The 18,414-nt window shown below is 41.3% G+C and overlaps 1 protein-coding gene across 3 annotated transcripts; it reads right to left on the minus strand.

Moving 5' to 3' along the window:
* Window positions 1-574: 574 nt before the first annotated feature.
* Window positions 575-18,390, minus strand: polq (polymerase (DNA directed), theta). Of its 3 annotated transcripts, XM_023800644.2 has the most exons (33): window positions 17,977-18,390; window positions 17,607-17,688; window positions 17,274-17,525; window positions 16,798-16,969; window positions 16,494-16,676; window positions 16,283-16,413; window positions 15,941-16,097; window positions 15,748-15,856; window positions 15,268-15,490; window positions 14,995-15,154; window positions 14,693-14,848; window positions 14,389-14,601; window positions 14,057-14,199; window positions 13,240-13,468; window positions 12,615-12,757; window positions 12,324-12,517; window positions 12,010-12,134; window positions 11,099-11,342; window positions 8,109-10,687; window positions 7,855-7,995; window positions 7,567-7,763; window positions 7,104-7,344; window positions 6,459-6,652; window positions 6,167-6,301; window positions 3,948-4,122; window positions 3,725-3,845; window positions 3,519-3,628; window positions 2,671-2,855; window positions 2,475-2,586; window positions 2,132-2,256; window positions 1,906-2,044; window positions 1,445-1,551; window positions 575-920 (listed from the first exon to the last, which is right to left on the minus strand). In XM_023800644.2, exons 1-33 carry the CDS (start codon window positions 18,045-18,047, stop codon window positions 807-809), a joined length of 7,662 nt encoding a protein of 2,553 aa, XP_023656412.2. In that variant the 5' UTR covers window positions 18,048-18,390; the 3' UTR covers window positions 575-806. The 3 variants fall into 3 exon arrangements, 2 of the variants coding, with proteins under 2 accessions (XP_023656412.2, XP_023656414.2); XR_011983557.1 differs by lacking the exons at window positions 575-920; window positions 1,445-1,551; window positions 1,906-2,044; ... (3 more) ...; window positions 3,519-3,628; window positions 3,725-3,845 and adding exons at window positions 5,595-5,687; window positions 5,855-5,919 and having other exon boundaries at window positions 3,985-4,122; XM_023800646.2 differs by lacking the exons at window positions 575-920; window positions 1,445-1,551; window positions 1,906-2,044; ... (4 more) ...; window positions 3,725-3,845; window positions 3,948-4,122 and adding an exon at window positions 5,699-5,919.
* Window positions 18,391-18,414: the final 24 nt, after the last annotated feature.

The following is an 18,414-nucleotide window of genomic DNA, read 5'->3' on the forward strand; positions in this document are numbered from 1 at the left end:
CCGTACACGGGCAGTATGCCGAAACGGTGATCTCCGCTCATACAACGTCATATTGCTAAAACGGCAACGATTCCGTTGATTTTGTTTGAAGTACGCAGCCACCTTATGGCCCATAGTGTTCTAGAGTGGTTCTGTACATGTTACAGATATTCTGTATTTTGTACAGAAGTTCAATGACAGTTCACCGCTTACATTCAGGAGGCCATCTCCAAAAAGAATAAACATTAATTATGCAAGAAAAAGGTTTCAACTGTACCACGATACGATATTCAAATTGAAGAGGGTATGAATGTTCATAATCATGATTCAATATTTTATCGATATATCGCCCAGCCCTACCTCCAGTCATAACGTACTTCTGTATTTATTCATCCTACACAATTCTGTTTTCACAAGGTGTATAGTCTTTGCACTTTGTCTTGAGAATATGTATCTATGCACTTAATGTTATTTCACTGCTGTATGCGAACAAATTTCTTTCTGAAATCAATAAATACCATCATTTCACCCACTTCATCAAGGGCCCAATCAGCTGTTTGGTAATCGATGCCAGTAAAGTATCAATAATAAAATCAACAGTAATACGTTTTAATGTATTTCAAATATATTTTTAAAATTCAGTACTATTTCTTGCATATAAGGTCAATTTTGAAACATTTTCAGTTTCAGTTCATGACAGAGGTAGTATTTTATGAAAACTTAGTATCATATTTTTCATAGTTCATGAAAATAAAAATTTTAAAAACTACATATGTTTTTATAAATAGTAAATACATTGAGTGAGTCTCTGTAAAAATAAATATGTTCTAGATATCCAGATCCTGAAGATTTCCCCAGCTTGGACCTACTTTAACCTTGACATGTAGTTTTACGTACAGTTTCATTACCGATTCCATTTCCTTCTTCACAATCTGAGCTACCTGAAGCAGAAAAGAAAAACCTTTCAATACACAAAACCCCTTACAGTAATAAAACTTACCTCTGTACAATAACGTTCCCTTTTGTCACTTGTAAATGGTAGTAAGTCATTAATAAAAAGAAAACTGTGTTATAACTTGTTTAAAATTGTCTATTAATAATTTACAAAGTGTTGCAACCTAATTAATAACCAGATAATAAACCATTCATAAACTCCTTATATGGGTAGCCTTATTGTAAAGTGGCACCCAAAACTCATGCAGGGAATATACAACAAGCCTAGTTTTAGCTTCAGATACACTTTATATATTTACATTGCATATATTAGCAGAGTTTTATCCAATGGGACATTGAGAATGTTTTGGCCCTTGCGCAAGGGCCCAATGGTGAAATCACTCTATCCACCACAGGCTTTAAAACAGAACAAACTCATAACCCACAGAGTCACATTTTCATATTCGGGTGGATTTTCCATATTCACGAATAAAGCAGAACACAAACTATTTCTTGGTGTGTGCCAGTGTACCTGAATGACATCCTCTTCCGAAACCTCGTAGATGAGCTCATCGTGCAGCTGCAGGATGAAGAAGCCCCCCCGATAGGGTGTAGGCGGAGCTCGGCCTTGTCTGCTGCCTGGAACATGACAAGACTCAAGCAACTGAAGTGACATGGGTATATACATATTTATTTTCCAATCTACATTACATTCACTCTTTATTTTTCTGCATATTTGACTAAAGTATTGTATATATTGTATTTTTTTCTTGTTTTCTATTGCTTAATATTACTGCTGTTGCTTAAGGACTTTTCTGCATTCTACTTATGTCTGTTGCACTGTCCATTTCACTGCTGTAAAATGTAAATTTCCCACCTGTGGGACTGATAAAGGCTAATAAATCTTATCTAGAAAGGTGAGGAAAACATATGCGAGGTTGATACATTACTGACACACACATAACCGAAATAGCAGACTTAGCTCCCTGTCACCTCTTTTTGGTGCGTGCTGGTGTGACCTCGGCGCACTGCGAAAGGTCCCCTCCAGATGGCGCTGTATGTTTACAGTGGCTGACTTCACAATGTCAGCAGCAGAGCCCTGAACCGTGGTGTTGACCGCCTGTCGCTCCGCCTACAAAGAGAAGAAAGCGTGCCTCCAACAAAAAGCTTCGGACACAAAACCTATTTTCAGGTTTAGTTATTTGGCGTAAATACTTACATGAGACCTAAGGTACACATTTGAGTCTTTTATTGCTGGCAGAAATCTCTTCCTGCCAAGTATCGTCTGAATGTAGCCGTTTTTCTCGCAGTTCTTCACAGTGTTTCGCAAGAAGGCCTGTATTCCTTAAGTAGGAAAATTGAGATTTCAGTATAGCCGCGTGTTTGATGTCGCCATTAGGCCTTACCTGTTAGGCCTTACCTGTTAGGCCTTACCTGTTAGGCCTTACCTGTACTAACTTTTGAAAATCAGAATTTGGACCATCCCATGGAAAAATTAAAAAGGTCAAATAAATAAATTAAAAAGTTACAAGTTTTTCAGTTATGCCGAATGCCCAGTTTACCTGTGTATCTGGACTTGAATGATTCTATGTAACAAGCAGCATCATTTTCATTGATGTCCATTTGTTCTCCCAGTGATTTTGCTCCCATGCCATAGATTATTCCGTAACAAATCTATGGAGGGAAAAAAAAAAAAAAGACAGACAGTTAGTGTTTCTTTAAGGATACACAAAAAGAAGATGATTCTGGGGAACTCGCCTGCTTTGCTTGTTGTCGAAGGGTATCGGTGACACATTCTGGGTCTATCATTTTCCACTCGGCAGCAATGCTTTTGAAGACATCCGCTCCACTGTTTAATACCTGGATGAGGCGTCGGTCGCGGGAAAGATGAGCCAAAATGCGCAGCTCCAGCTGCGAGTAGTCAGCAGCCAAGATCAGCCCGCCTAAAACACAGCGATAACTAATTATTGCATACCACTGCATCTGTTCCACCTGCTTATCCAGCTCTGGGTCACAGTAAGCTTATTCCAGGAAGCATAGGGCACAAGGCAGGGGAGTCCCCAGGACAGGATGCCAGCTCATTGCGAAAAGGTTAGGATATTATCAGTAATCAACAATATCAGACAAGTAACCCATTGTCAACATCTAACAGTCTGTCAGTGAGGTAGGCTTTTAGTCTACACACACAAAGCAAGATCAAGATTAATGATGTAGCTTTCAGTTAAGCCTTCTAGCCTAAGCAGAAGAAAAAAAAACAGACCGCTATTGTTTTTCCTCGTATGGTACATGAAGGTATCAGTGTAAGTAAACGTCGGTCATTATGGTGGTACACAACTAGGGCTTACCCTGAGTCGGTGAACCACTACTTCAGACAGTTTTAGGCAGTCTGTGACACACAGTTTAAGTCATGACTAAATCTAGAGCCTTAAAAACGATGATCAGCAGCACAAATCAACCACCAGGAACAGCATCTGATCAGCTGCATGTAGGAGGCATTTGGTCTTGTTCGCATGTCCTTTTGTCATCCTCATTGTTCAAAAAACCCTTGTTCTGCATCCTGGCTGCTGCGAGGCAGCCTGACGCTCTGCCACGGTACCCTAACTTACCCATAAAGGGCACGAAGGCGTGCCGCATGCTGACGGAAAAGGGCATCTCCCCTTCACCAGCTTTGGCTGGGGGCACCACTGACTGGTGAGAAAATTCTGACCCTCTACTCCTTTAAGAGAGCACAAGATGAAAGATTTTGTTAGATACGAGTATATATGGGTATATATCCCTGCATTTCTTTTGCGGCTTCAGCTTGTAGGTTTACCGTGACATTTCTGCCATTGTACTGCACTGAGGTGGAGCAATGTCCGCTGCAATGGCTGGGATCTGAATTTCAAAATCCTTTGGCACATTCTGAATATTGGGCTCAACAAAGCTCACTCTGCCTGCGGTGGTGAAACAATTATAATAATCATTTTGCATTCTGACTAGAGAGTTTTACTGTTTATTTACTGTTAACGAGACTTTTAAGAATGTTGTGATTATACCTGTAGCTGTGTGAGTCTGAGAGATGGGATATATTCTGTCCATTTCCAGAGCATCGTGCCAGCGTTTCTGTCTTTGCAAGGGAAAGACCACTTTACTTAAAGCGTTTGTGATTCTTCTCCACTCAAGAATCACACCAGGCAGAGGGTGGAGAGATCTCAGCTTCTCCAAAACATTCTGAAGGAAAAAAGGGAAAGTTAACAATTAATTGCTAAATGACTGCTGTAAGAGAGACTGCCAAACCTTGCACCAGGCACTGCATGGATGGTCAACTAAATATTTCTGAAAGATAATTTCTGTGCCTTATAAAGCATTATATTTTTGAATACAGGCAAACTGCTTACAATGATTTTTTTTTTACTGATTGTAATATGTACTGATATGCACTTTTTCTCATACTTAAATCTGTTTTGATTATTTTTGTTATGTTCTATGTTGTTTGTGAATGTATGCATTAATACTGCCAGGACAAATTGGTACATACAGGAATACCTGACTAATAAAGTGAATCCTGATACTTATTTATACGGATCTCCAAGTTCTTATAATGTACATTTGAGACATAAGACAATAAAACATAAAAGCAGAGTATAAGTCATATTATTCTAACCCTTTGAAAGGAAATTCCATCAGTTTTTGAGGTTAAGGAAAAATACTATCCCAAATCACAGTCATTATATGCATTGATTTAGAGCTTATGGTTTGGCCCTGTAAATTTTCAAAGGAAGATTTAAGCATCAATTTTCAAATGGAATTTCCACTTGAAATACTTTGATGATATGAATATAGATGACAAAGAAAATTAAAAGTTCTGTGTGTGTGCAAAACAGCTGTTAGAAGGCATTCAAAAATGCTAGTGATTTAGTTAAGCTATTTTAGTCCAAAAGAAAGAAATAATCCGTGTGTAAAATAAACTTTGTATTAATTCTCCAAAGAACACACCATAAAAATGGTATGCATTCATTATGAGTATTATTTATCACTGTGGTCAGTTGCTATTGAAACATGCTGCTTCAAATAGGGCCAGGAAAAGAGACTGGATAAATGGGAAAAATATTAAGTTAGTGAATTTTGCAGATAAATGATATTTCTGAGAAGCCCAGTGATCATGAGCATAATATAATATAATTCTTGTTAGTTTTTGCAGAAAACGCATTTAAAAATCTTAAAATACATCTGTAGTTCTGGAACATTGTCATCCCAAAATAGCATATAAGGTTAGAAACATCAACAAAAGGACAAAAACATAACATTTATTATGGCTATTTCTGCACCTAATGTACTTTATAAAATAATATTTTGGTATCTCTGGAAATTGGAAACCCCATGGCAGCTTCAGTTTTATATATTGCGCAGAACGATGGCTTTAGTGTATATACCTCAAAATAACAAACATAATAATTTATTGATCCCGGTTGGGTAAATTACCCTTACGCCTCCCCCACCTTGCTCTCTGTAGGTGAGAACAAGCTGACTGCAAATGGCAGCCACCTACTGCAGCTGGGGGGGGGTAAGGGCCTTGCTCACAGACCTGCAGATGTGCCGAGGCTGAGCTTGAACCGGCAGCCTTCTGAATCCAGGCACAGAGGCTTAGCCCACCCTGAGCCCCACCCTGCCCCTAAATCACTGCCTCTTGAATGGCATGCTACCTCGTCCATGCCTCAGCATTCGCTCTCGTGAGAAATCTCCGTCCTGTCCTGCCTCAGCATTCGCTCTCGCGGGATGTCTCCATCCTGTCCTGCCTCGTCCCTGCCTCGTCCCTGCCTCAGCATTCGCTCTCGTGGGACGTCTCCATCCTGTCCTGCCTCGTCTCTGCCTCAGCATTCGCTCTCGCGGGAAGTCTCCATCCTGTCCTGCCTCGTCTCTGCCTCAGCATTCGCTCTCGCGGGAAGTCTCCATCCTGCCCTGCCTCGTCCCTGCCTCAGCATTCGCTCTCGCGGGACGTCTCCATCCTGTCCTGGGTCTTCCCTGCCTCTGGATACTCAAACTCCAGTTGTCACCGTTTACATGCAAATTCACTGACATCTAGATACAGTACTTTTTGGGGGGTGTCTTTGGGTGTATAAAGGGGATAAAGAACTGCACTTAATTTGTATTTCAGCTGCCATTCAGTATCCAGTGTATTTCTACATTTTATTACATTACATAATTTTTGCTGTTCAATAAACCCTCGTTTTGCTGAAACGAGACTCTGCAAGTGGACTCCTTAGACAGTCATTACCTTTGTGGTACTGAACTCCTTGGTTAATCTACCCCTCTTCCCCATAGTCGCACGCCTGTTGTAGCCCAAGGTTTTCTTATTCTTCTGCATATTCAGGTCTCCATTTGGTGGAAGCTTTAATTCCAAAAACAAAACCTGATGGAAACGTGCAAAAAAAACAAACTTTTTTTAACATAAAACTTAGAAAACATGAGCAGAGTAACTGTGAAAATAAATTAGCTGCTTACTGCAAAGTTTAATACCACTTAGTTAAATTCCACGTCTAAGCTACAGTTATATGGTGCTTGCTAACCTCAGCGATGTCTTCAGGGTTGGTGAGCGAGATCCTGTGCCCAGCTAGCTGGTAGGCCTGCGATTCCAGAGTGCTGAGCTTGGCTTGCATCACGTGTCTCTGCGTATCGCACTCCGAAGTGCTGAAGCCAAGGCCATTCAGCTCAAGCAGCACAAGGCAGTACTGTGTGGGCATCTCCACCGAACGGAAGATACCTATCAAAGACATTCACAGCACCCGTGACCTACTGAAGACCCCCCGAGTAAGGAAAAAGAACAGGCACCCCCACCATTTAGGCGGCAAATCCGTTTTCGGAATCTCTTTCAGTGTGTACGACTGTGGTGCGCTATAAACGTTGAGCTAAAAATTTTTGCTTACTACAGCAAAACATTTTTCTATATCATTTATATTTTACCACGACATATTCTCTTAGCAGATATTGCTATTCAGTGTGATCTAAAACAGAACCATAAACCATCGAAGTAGCTAAGGTTGATCACCTTAAAGCTTAAGATTGTCGAGTCACATTTCATTGACAACTATACTACCAGCTATCTATAACTTCTCTTATTGTCTATTGATAGTTATAAACAAGTAAAGAACCTCAACCCAGTTGTACCCCTTTCTGCAGAACATGTGAAATGCACAAAAAGACAAAGTTGCTACCTAGCAGGTTCTCTTTTTCAAGGAGGGCACAGAGCTGGGTCATGATGTCGTACACAAGCACAGACTCGATGGCCGCTCTGTAGCGCCCCGAGTGGCTGCTGTCTGCACACATTCCCAGACTCTGCACCCCCAGGCCTGGGCTGATGCCGTCCAGAAGCAGGAGCTCCTGTGGGCTGAAGTGAGTGACCATGTTGTGAAGGGTGCGTTCCTTAGAATTAGGGTCCATGAGCCAGCAAGCAACCTACACATTGCATCGTGTTGGAAGGAAAACACAAAGTCACCGCTTATGGTTTTCGAATAATATTTCCAACAACTTTTAGGTAGAGGACCACAGACAGGGCTGTAGGACGATTGTTCATGGAGTATGACAGAAGGATGGTCGTGAGTGCCATTTTAAAATGAAAATGGGCTTTGGGTTCAGGCGAAATTTGTGTGGTTCTTTGAGAATCAACGTCTCTCTCACCTTGGGATCTTCAAAGTTGCCCTCAAACGATAACCCACAGGCAAGAAGCAGTGTCTTATAAAGCGCAATAAAGTTGTATGTAATAATCGCATCATCTGCCTGGTTACTTCGTTTTAGACATGCCTGAACCTGCTCTAGTCTTTCTCTAATGGCCAAATTCTCATCCACGGGGGGAGGGGCCAAACTTGCACTGATACCTGTTCCAGAAAAAAACAAACATGCAAAACAAAATAAGTACACACAAAACTACTGGAAATTAATTACTACAAGTGAAACTTTCTGACATGCCTGTATTTGCCTGCTCCTCTTGTAGTGAGATGTAATATGCATCTTTTCCACCCCAACACACAGATATTCCAATAACAGCCAGACTTTCATTTCCTTTAACAGGAAATTCATTTCTCGTAATGTTTTTCTGAATAGGTGTCTCTATAAGAGAAAATATTATACATCCATAAAATGCACTTAACATTAAAAAAATCTAAATTTAAGAAAAATATAAAGACATCAGATATGAATTTCTGTAAACATGATAATCTTGCCTTTTTTCATCTTTCCACCTATAGTAGAACTAGGTGACAACATGTGCCCTCTCTTCTCACATGCAACGGCAACTGAAAACCTGCTCTTTGTTTTCCACTCTTTAATGAAGGTCTTGAAGAGGCTGAGGTTACTGGTCACATCAATGATAGAGAAGGACTCCATGCTGCTTGGAATGCATTCCTGAAGTGATGCATCCTGGGAAAGCTGCAGGGAAAAACTCCTGTTGATGAGAGACGTGTCAGGTTCTAAATCTGCATCGGAGCCCGGATCTCTTTGGGGGACTTGCTGAACCTTAGAATGTAGGACCAGTGGCAATTGGGCAGTGGATGAGTTCAGTTCTACTCGGGGAATAACAGGTTCCCTACTCGACGTAGGATGGATACGAGCAACCTGACGTCTTGAGGAACCTTTTGGTGTCTCCTTTTCAAATGGAGATTGGCAGACCCTTGTCTTGATGTGGCCAAGTGGTAATTCACACGGGGTCCCACTTATAATATCCGTTTCTACGTTAGAATCCTTTGCCTGAGCTGCCCTTTCAACGCTTTGTTCAGTGGCTTCACAGCCCTTTTCACCATTTGCCTCTTGTGAAGCTACACATTGATCCGTCATACTGGTCCATTTATCAAAAATATCCTGCATTCCTGGACTTAAACTAAACGTGGGATGCAACAAAGACCGATCTCTTAAGGCATCTGACTCCATCACCCCATCATTTCTGAAATCCGGCACTGCTTTGGCTCGCACGGTTATTGACTGTTCACTGCATTTGAATACATTGTTCAATTTGTCGAGATACAGCTCCCCAGTCTGCAGGGAATCCCCCCATTCAGATAAATTGAATGACGATTCACCCCATTGAATAGCCTCTTGGTTATCCGAGGGCATTTCTTGACTCTGTTGCTTTTGTTCAAACAAATTATCAGCAATTCCCCCAATGCAGTCCTTTGCCTGTTCTTCCTCAACCAGGCCATCTAGCACCAAACTGTCATACAAGCTATCAAAAAGGAAGCTGCTGCTTCCGTTGAAGCTATCCTCACTTTTCGAAGACGGACGATTTCTCTCGGATTCACGGTTTTCATCTAAACATATGCTAAATTTAATGGCATCAGATTCTTCCACTAAGTCATTGGAAGACAGCCCACTGTAATTAAGAATATTTTCCATTTGGCTGTCAGTCATGGAGATGTTATATCTGGGTAGAGCGTCACTGGCTGAGTTACACTGTTGGGGATCATTTTTCGAGCTGCATTTGGGAAGCACTGCTGTTGCACTGGCTATATTCCCAGTGGACTTTAAATGTTCACAACCAGAGAGATTTTCTCTCAAGTCCCGAGCGTGAGGATGATCATTTCCTGCCAATTGCGTATTCTTGATGTTGAAATAGGGATCTTGCTGAATTAATATTCGCTCCATCTGTGTGTCCAGCTCAAAACTGTCCCCAAAGTCATTCGCATCGTCTCTATAAAGGTCAGGGGACTGACATTTCTCTTCAGCTTCTAAAGACACATCATAATTTTTCTCACTCAATGTTAGAGTTCCGGCATTGTTTCCAATAACCCCTGTATCTTCTCCATTTGCTCTTTCATACAGTGTTGAATTGCAGTCAATTTTACTATTACAATGTTTCAGTTTTTGCCTACATTTTTTCCCACTGACAACAGAGACATTTTTGTGTGACTCCAGCAAAGCAGGCCGGCCATCCATTCCTCCGAGACGTTTCCGCTTGAGCATTCCATTAGAAGTCAATAACCGACTTGCTTCCTCATCTCTATCATCTTGGTGAGGATCCTGTAGCGAGCAAAGCATTTTCAGATCTGTATGTTCAGGGGATGGTGACTGATTCTTCTCAGGATTCTTTTCAGGAGAAGCTGGCAAGAAGTCCTCGTTCTTATAGCTGGTCGTAGAACCTTGAGGAAGGATGGCAGGGAGATCGGCGACCTTACCGCGTCCTGGGGTTTCTGCTGCGTGCCTCTCCATCTTTCTACGTTTGGATACGTGACCTACAGCAAGCTTACTGGGTGTGACACTTCGCACATCAGCAGCTCCGTCTTTCCTTAAGTTATGACTTGAGTCAGGACAAGGTGGGACTTTTGGTCGACCGTCAGTTACTTCATCTTTAGCATCAATTCTGTTTGCTTTTATGGATTTCAGGACTTTCACCAAAGCATTAGACTGCATATGTGGATCACTGAGCCCCTGGTCCATGGGATCTGCATTTCCTAATGCTGAATTTAATGGAGCAGATGTGACAGAATCTTTCACGTAATCCATCGTTGTATTTTCCTTTTTTAGTGACCCATTCCCTTCTTGACGTGTGCCCACACGGGCAGGAATGTCCTGCCTCCTGTCACATGACTCCTCAGATGAAGGTGTTTGCTCGACATCTTTTGAACACGAGTCAGGGCTCCAGTGCACCCCGAGACGGGCCAGGTCCTGCTGGAGAAGCAATCTGGCCTCAGCCACTATCTCCAGCGCTGCCTCTGTCTCAGTCAGGCCCCTTTTTCCACTGACCCAAACGCAGCGAGTGGCTCTACGCTCTTGCACGTCCTGCTCGCTTTCATCCACCGCTTGTCGAGAGCTGTGCACAGAGAGGAAGCACAATGTTTAGCATCACTGAGGTCAAGAAAGAGGCACAAATATACACAACACAATCTCTGTGCATGTGACAAGTCCAGACAACCACGATGTGCAATCAGACCTGCCAAAAGTGTTGTGCTAGTTTGCTGGAAGACTGGCTAATTTTTTAGGGGAGTTGCCAGGTTGCTGCTTCTGAAATTTCCAAATATTTCCTACTTTTGACGATTTTTCTTTCAAACCGGTTGATTTTTCAGCCGATTATTTAAAGTTTAACCGAGATGAATGCGGGAGAATCACTGTAAATACACAAGACTCCCCTGAAATGTGTGAGACTTGGCAGCTCTGTGCAATACTGAACCCACGCTAGTTCTTACAGTTTACAGACAAATAATAATTTCCTCTGAAATCAAACCTTTTAAATGGGACGGTCTTCCTCAGGGCCTTTTCCACATCAGCAGCGCTAGCCCTGGCTATCTCGGACACGGTGACAAAGCCAGCGCTATAGAGCACTCGAGCACGCTGTGCATTCAGCAGCGATATCCTCACCAAGTCGCACAGCTCTCTCTGCACACCAAAGCTCAGGCGGCTCTGGAACTGCGAGAGAAGAATCTCCAAGTTGTGCCACCCAAGCCGGTTGCAGAAAACGGTCACCATACCTGTAAAGATGCACATCCCTCCATAGTGAAAAGCTGGCCAGTAATGATAAGTTATTTCATTAAAAATAATATAAAATTTATAATTCATAATATTTATAAAATAATGGATGTCTAGCTGGTTGTTTTTATTTTCTTCTTAGGCTAAATATGACACGCCACTTAGACATTATACCGGGATATCCACATAAATTTACATTGTCAGCAAATCAGTGTATGGAAAAAATTATTCTAGTTTATACCTAAAAGAACAAATTGTCATCATATTATAATTTCATTTTGATAGGCAAAGAGAATGCTGTATGATGGATATTAACTTTACATTTGCGAAAAAAACTAACATTTTAATAGTAGTTTACATAACAATAAGGAACATTTTTTAAGCCAGGATTTTCTACAAATTATTTTGTACGCACTAAAATCTTCCTGCACTAATTTTAATGTTTAATATATGGTCTTAAGAGGTTTTGCACTGTGTGTGCACTTGTATTGGTATTCCTGTTTTTTTTGCACAGTATTGTGTGCTCGATCTGTGTGACTTGTCATTTTTGTCCCATACTTGATGCTTGGCACTGGGCCACAAACAGCTCTGTTACGTTCGTACGTATTGGGAAAGTGAGTTCTGACTCTGATTGCGATTGTGATTCTGATGAAACTTTGGAAAAGCTACCAGCGTAAGAGGATGCTGCCTGTTGCAGAGACTGGAGCTGTCCTCTGCTGCATCCGTACTTCCGTGCGATGTTTCCGAGGGGAATCTCATCGATGAGGTCTAACAGAACAAGGGTGGTGAAGAAACTGTAAAGGAAAACAGAAGCGCATTCACAGACTGCTTCAAGACATGACAGCAATGCAAAGAACCATTAAGCATCATGCAAGAAAACTGCAACTAGTACAAAAAACATACTTCAGATAAAGACAGAATTTTTCTCTTAAATCTTAGCGATGCCCATTGACTTCCATGCATAATATAAAATAAAAAATGACCGTTTATGAATAGCCATCTGCCTGTGCTGCTTCTCAGTTTTGGCCGTGATTTTTCCTCCGACAGAACGCGCGAGAATGCTCTCCTGGATTCCCACCATTTCAGCCACACGCTTCATTGAAGTAGGCAAACTCTCCCAAAGACAGTAGAACTGATACCAGTTTATTGTCGTCCACTCTGCATATACTGGGGTGATCTGTGCCATGAACAACACAACATAGAAGGGCAGTTTAATAAATATTATCATTGGTATGTTTCACTACAGGCAATTCTTCGGCGACCGTCACTCTTACCAGGTATAGAATATGGAGGTCGTTTTCAAGGACAAAGCCCTTCATTGCCCGCTGCAGATCAGCAAATATTCCTAAGGCCTCCGGGGGAGACAAGGAGGAGGAAAGGGTTGCAGCACCCAGATGAGTGGGCCGGAATTTTTTAACTGAAGAGAAATGAAAATGAAAATGGACATTACAGATGTAAGCAAATTAACAGGCAAAAGTGTTATGGATTTCTGACATTGAATTTAAAAAAAAGAAAAAAACAGCAACAGGCCGTCCCCAGATGTTGAACGTCCGACTTACAGATAACTCCTACTTATGAATACACTGGCATTTTCTATTAAAAATTTAGGTTAAATACAATGGTTCATAATAACTAATGAATGCACTACTTTGTGAAAACATTGCATGGCTTCAGTGATTCGTCGGCAGTACAGCACCATATGCAATTACTTTTATTATTACTGTGTTATAATAACAATAATAATTAGTATTATTACTACTTCTACTATTATTATTATTATTATTATTGTTATGCACTGTATTATTTTTCTGACAAATCTGACTTAAAGACAGACTTGGGGAACAGATCTCGTTCTTAACCTGGGGACAGTGCTAGTGTGACCCTCATAAGTCAGCAGACCTTTGTGATCTCCGTCGCCATCTTCCTGTAGCTGAATGAACTCATTCTCCATCAGCCAATCCACACAGGCCTCGATGGCTCCCCGGGACTCAGGTAGCTTCTTTGCCGCACTGCTCTCTCCTGGCTCTGCCCCGCCCACATTCTCAGCGCATAGGCTGGTGGCCAGCAAGGTGCAGGAGGCATATGACATCACATCCTCCGGAGTGCTGGCCACTCCCCCAACAATAATCTGAAGTCAACGTAGGAACACTACAATCAGTATCTGTTAAACTAACAAAAAAAATAGCATAAACAAGACATAAGCAAATATTTACAGTACTGTGCAAAGGTCTTAGGCAAAGAAAATGATGTTCAAATCATCCTTATGTTGGTGTAAAAATATGATGCCTGTCAAAGTGTGTCAGGTTAGACACATCTACTAAAATCACCCTAGTATCTGCAGGAACTACTCGAAAGAGTAATTTAACAAATCAAATTAGTTAATTAATTGAGCTATAGGTGAAATGTAACAAATACATGGAATGAGGAATTGGAATATTTTCAAATATTGAAATTTGATTTTGTTGTAATAAACAATGTCGTATTTATGAAACAAATAAGGAGTTCAACATAAATTTCTTAGAAACCCGTCTAGGAGTGATTTAAACAGCAAGGATGAAAAGGATTATGATTGTCTCGGAGAACGCATGTAGCACTCATGCAAAAGCAGCAGAGGTAAACTTTAAACTGATTTTTAAACATATACTAGATAATGGGGAACAGAAGAAATCCATAATGTTTTACTGTGTTACTGTGTTGCGGCCATGAGCACCAGTACCTCCAGTATAGCTCTGATCATGCTAGTGGTGACCCCCTCTCCCTCCTTTTTGACCAGACAGCTGCTTATTGGTTTCAGGGAGCCCTGAATTAAACCGATTCCCTTCAGCCGCTCCGACTCCTTGCACACCAGGAGGCTCTCCCCTACAGAAACATACAGTATTTTTTTAAATAAATAAAATAAAATGAATATTATAGTATTCAAGGCTTTAAACCCACACCAGGAGGCCCCTCCCCTACAGAAACACACAGCACTCACGGCTTCCCCCCAGCACCCGAGGAGCAAGTCTGTGAGACCCCTAGACGAGCTGAGCAGACACCATGCTAACGTACCCTTTGTATCTACCCCTTTGCGTCCGGCTCGCCCTGACATCTGCTTGTAGGTGAGGATGTCCAGCAGGTGACCGTTGAAGACAGGGGTCCTTATAATGACTCGCCGGGCAGGCAGGTTAACTCCAGAAGACAAGGTAGAGGTGGCTGCTAGAATTTTAATGCAGCCCTGCCGGAAAGCGCCCTCCAGAATGTCCCGCTCCTCAAATGTCAGTCCTAGAATTTTATCGAAACCCGGGTTTCATTAAATCATAGTCTCCAAAATAATAATTTATAGCCCAGTTTTGCACTGTGGGAAACAGCTTACCTGCATGGTGGAATGCAACCCTCCATGGAACAGTACGTTGCAGTACCGGGTCCAGTCCAGCAGGGGACCGTTTAAGCTGGGCCAACACATCCTGCAGTCCCTCACGATTCCAGGACAGCGGCAAGGAATTAGGATTCAGCTGTACCTCTTTAGATCCTGTTGCCAAAACACAAAATAAACACAGTAGCATTCACGGTGCTTATTAAAGCACCCTTATTTAAAAAAAAAAAAAACACACACACACACACACACAATACATAGTATAATAAACAATTTCTATGAATGAATAAAAAGCTCATTACCTTCAGTAACCTGCGCAGTTCTGCGCTGCAGATTAAAAAACTCACAGGCTATGCTGTCAGCCAACTTTTCACACCAGTTTTTAGACGGACAAAACAGTAGAACAGAGTTGCCATCCTGAATCGTTTCAAAACACAGGCTGACAATATGATCGTCGTCTCCCTATGACAGAAAAAAAATTTGTTCTTAAAATATTAAATAAAACTGTAAATGGGAACATGCAACACAGAATATGTTGTTATTCTAATTGTGTTTGTGTGTCTGTTCCTTCACACCTTCACTTGCAAAGTGGGTTTGAAATCCCGGACCAAATTCAATGAACCATCATATATCTTATTGCCAATCTTCAGCTGTTCCATCAGGGGTACCGGTCGATAATCAGTGTGATACAAATCTGCATTCAGCCAACGGGCCAACAAGTCCAGATTGGGCAGAGTGGCGCTCATCCCCACAATCTGGATCCCTTCACTGAACACTGGAGCATCCTCTGGAGAGTCCCTAACCCCGGACGAAAGAATTCACATCACATTTATTTATTTAGTAGACACTGTTACACAAAGTGACATATGAGGGAGAGAGCAGAGTCAGCCGTCCCTGAAGCAGCAGGGATTAAGGACAGGTCAATAACACTGCCAGACACAGGATTTGAGCAGACGACCCTCTGATCACGACCCTAGAGTCCTAACACACCAAGGAATATTTATGGATAGCGTGTATACAGTAGCAAGGACAGGAGCCGTATGACAGCTACAAACCTCGCGAATGATTTCTGCGAGATGTAGAGTATCTTGGTGAGCAGCAGCTCCAACAAATATCCCCGACCGGAATCCCCGAGCATGTGTAGCTCATCTACTACTATTATTCCTTAAAAAAATAAAAACAAGTCATTTGACCAGGAACGGAGAACATACATGTCACACAATAAAAATAAATTAGCAAAATTATTACCGAGAAGATCTAGTTTGTTCTCTTCGATCAGCCTGTTTATCAGTCCGTTGGCTTTTTCGATGGTGCACACAGCAACGTCAAGTGCAGAGAAACCACTAGCTGGGGAGGTATTGCCCATGTAGCCTTCTACTCTGATCCCTGCTTCCTGGAACACGTTCTACTCAAAAACATTACAAAACAGCTTTTCACAAAGCAAACAACTACTCTCTTATATATATATATAAATCAATTCATAAACACATCTGGTGAATGATGAAAATCCTAGATATTATTCATTTTAGACACTCTTAATATCTCCATCCGATTTCTGCACTGGGTTGGAGAAACACTAAATGCACCAACCTGGAGGTAATGCATTTTTTCTTTTGCCACTGACACAAAGGGCAGAATGAAGAGGGCCTTCCTCTTACTTTCCAGCAGCCTTTTCAACATTAATAACTCGGCCACTAACGTTTTACCAGCACTGGTAGGAGCTGTGATAAAGAAGAGAAAAGAATATAAGTTTATGTTTATAAATTCATATAAGAGCAAGAAAAGAAAATGAGATACTTACCAGAGTACACCAAATTCTTTCCTTCTAAGACCTTTCCGAGAGTGAGGCACTCGGCCTGCCACTCGAACATCCTAGTCACCCCTAAACACTGGTACTTCTCAAGCACAGGTTTTGGGAGACCCCAGCTGGACAAAAGCAGCTTATCAGACTTATCAGGAGGAACATTCATATGAATGCCCTGTCCTAAAAATCAGAAGATAAAACTCTGTAAAAATACTAAACATAATGATTATAAAGAATATCCATGTGCATAGATAACATGAACCCACAGTACATAAAGCCTATTCCAATGACACTTCTTTACCTGGATCAACTAGGGTCTCGCCGAGCAAACTGAACTCAGGTGGTGGAGTTAACACCGAGGCCGAGAGGTTTCCAGAAGAGCGCTTCTGCTCAGGATCCTTCTTCTCATGAGTGACACTCAGACACGTAGGGCTGAAAAGGATGAAGTCCCTTGAATTGCCCGGAGCAGGTGCCTGCAGATAGCCATTATTGGGATGAGACAATTTATTCCTAAGTCTGTCAACAGAAGCTGGAGCAAAAAAACATTTTGTTTCCTTGACGGGATTTATTTGTGAGATAAGCCACGGAGTCAGGCCTCGACAAAGATATTTCGTTGTCAGATCTAATTGAGCCAATATTCAAAGTTCTTCAACTCCCACAATGTGAATTTGTAGGTAGAGCATTTGCACTGAGTAGATGTTGTGATGCATCCTTATAAGCAAATGCCATTCCAGGATGTGTAAACTCTGATTTTCTTAAAACCAAAGCCAGACTTACATTTGTGGATCCAGTTTCCTTTACTCTTTGCATATCTGGATTTTGAAGATCCTGCTGTGCGATCCGTGTGAAGTCAGTCCTTTTCTCACATAACGCCTTGCCACATGCAGACAGATTGCTCAGATTTTCCCGGCACTTGGGCTGTATGTTCACTCTGTTCTTAGATGCCTGATATGGGGCCACAGCACCAGGGACTCCCCCTTCCTCTGTGGCCAAAGTGGGGGCTCCAGCAGACTTCTTCTGTCTGTTTGGCTTGAAAAGGGTGCATTGAATTTATACAAATCATACAAAGAAACGTGGTGTACAGGCTAACACTTAGGATATGTGTCTTACCATACTGATTGTTTTGGCATGATCTCTTTCGACCAGAATCTCGGTCACCTTAGCCGTTGTCTCTGGAAAGTGGCTTGAATCTCTTGATGTAAGTGGAGTAACAACAATTAGCTAACACTACTGTGTTCTGATTGGTCATACTTAGTGTGACGGAATTATATAATTTAAGATTTTTAAAACAAGCCTATGATAAAAATACATTTTTTAACCATATTAGAATAATAATAAAAAAACAATAAATGCAGCTTGGAATGATATTTAAAATTGTATATATTATATATAATACTGCAACAATATAAAAACAACATTAAAAATACTGATTACGCATTCCAAAGTAGACTAGCTTGGTATTAAATAGTTAAACACTTACTTGTTTTTCTTGAGTATCTGATGTTGTCCCAGGTAAAACTTTTTTTTCGGGTCTTGAATGCATTTATTCATTTTCCTTTTTTATACTATTTACAAGTTGCGCAAAACTGCCTTTTTTAATAAAATGAGTCTTTACTGTTTAAAACATAGTTTTCTACCTGTGTGTTTTCTTTCCAAGTTGCATAAATCCCACTGCCATTTCAATCACAACAAAGAAAATCTTAAATCGGCCTTTACAGATCGTATTTACAACAGTAATACAACAATATAATATAATAACAACTGATGCATTCACATATTACAAAACTGAAATATTGCCATGTTAAACATGATCAGCAAAATAAAAAGACCTTCAATACCAAAAAGGCCAAATACGACAATAAAAACATTAAGCTCACGTTTGAAATGACCGCTAGTGCATCACAAAAGTCTTCCGACT

The sequence above is a fragment of the Paramormyrops kingsleyae genome, chromosome 18 (assembly GCF_048594095.1).
Source record: "Paramormyrops kingsleyae isolate MSU_618 chromosome 18, PKINGS_0.4, whole genome shotgun sequence".
NCBI classification, from domain to species: Eukaryota; Metazoa; Chordata; class Actinopteri; order Osteoglossiformes; family Mormyridae; genus Paramormyrops; species Paramormyrops kingsleyae.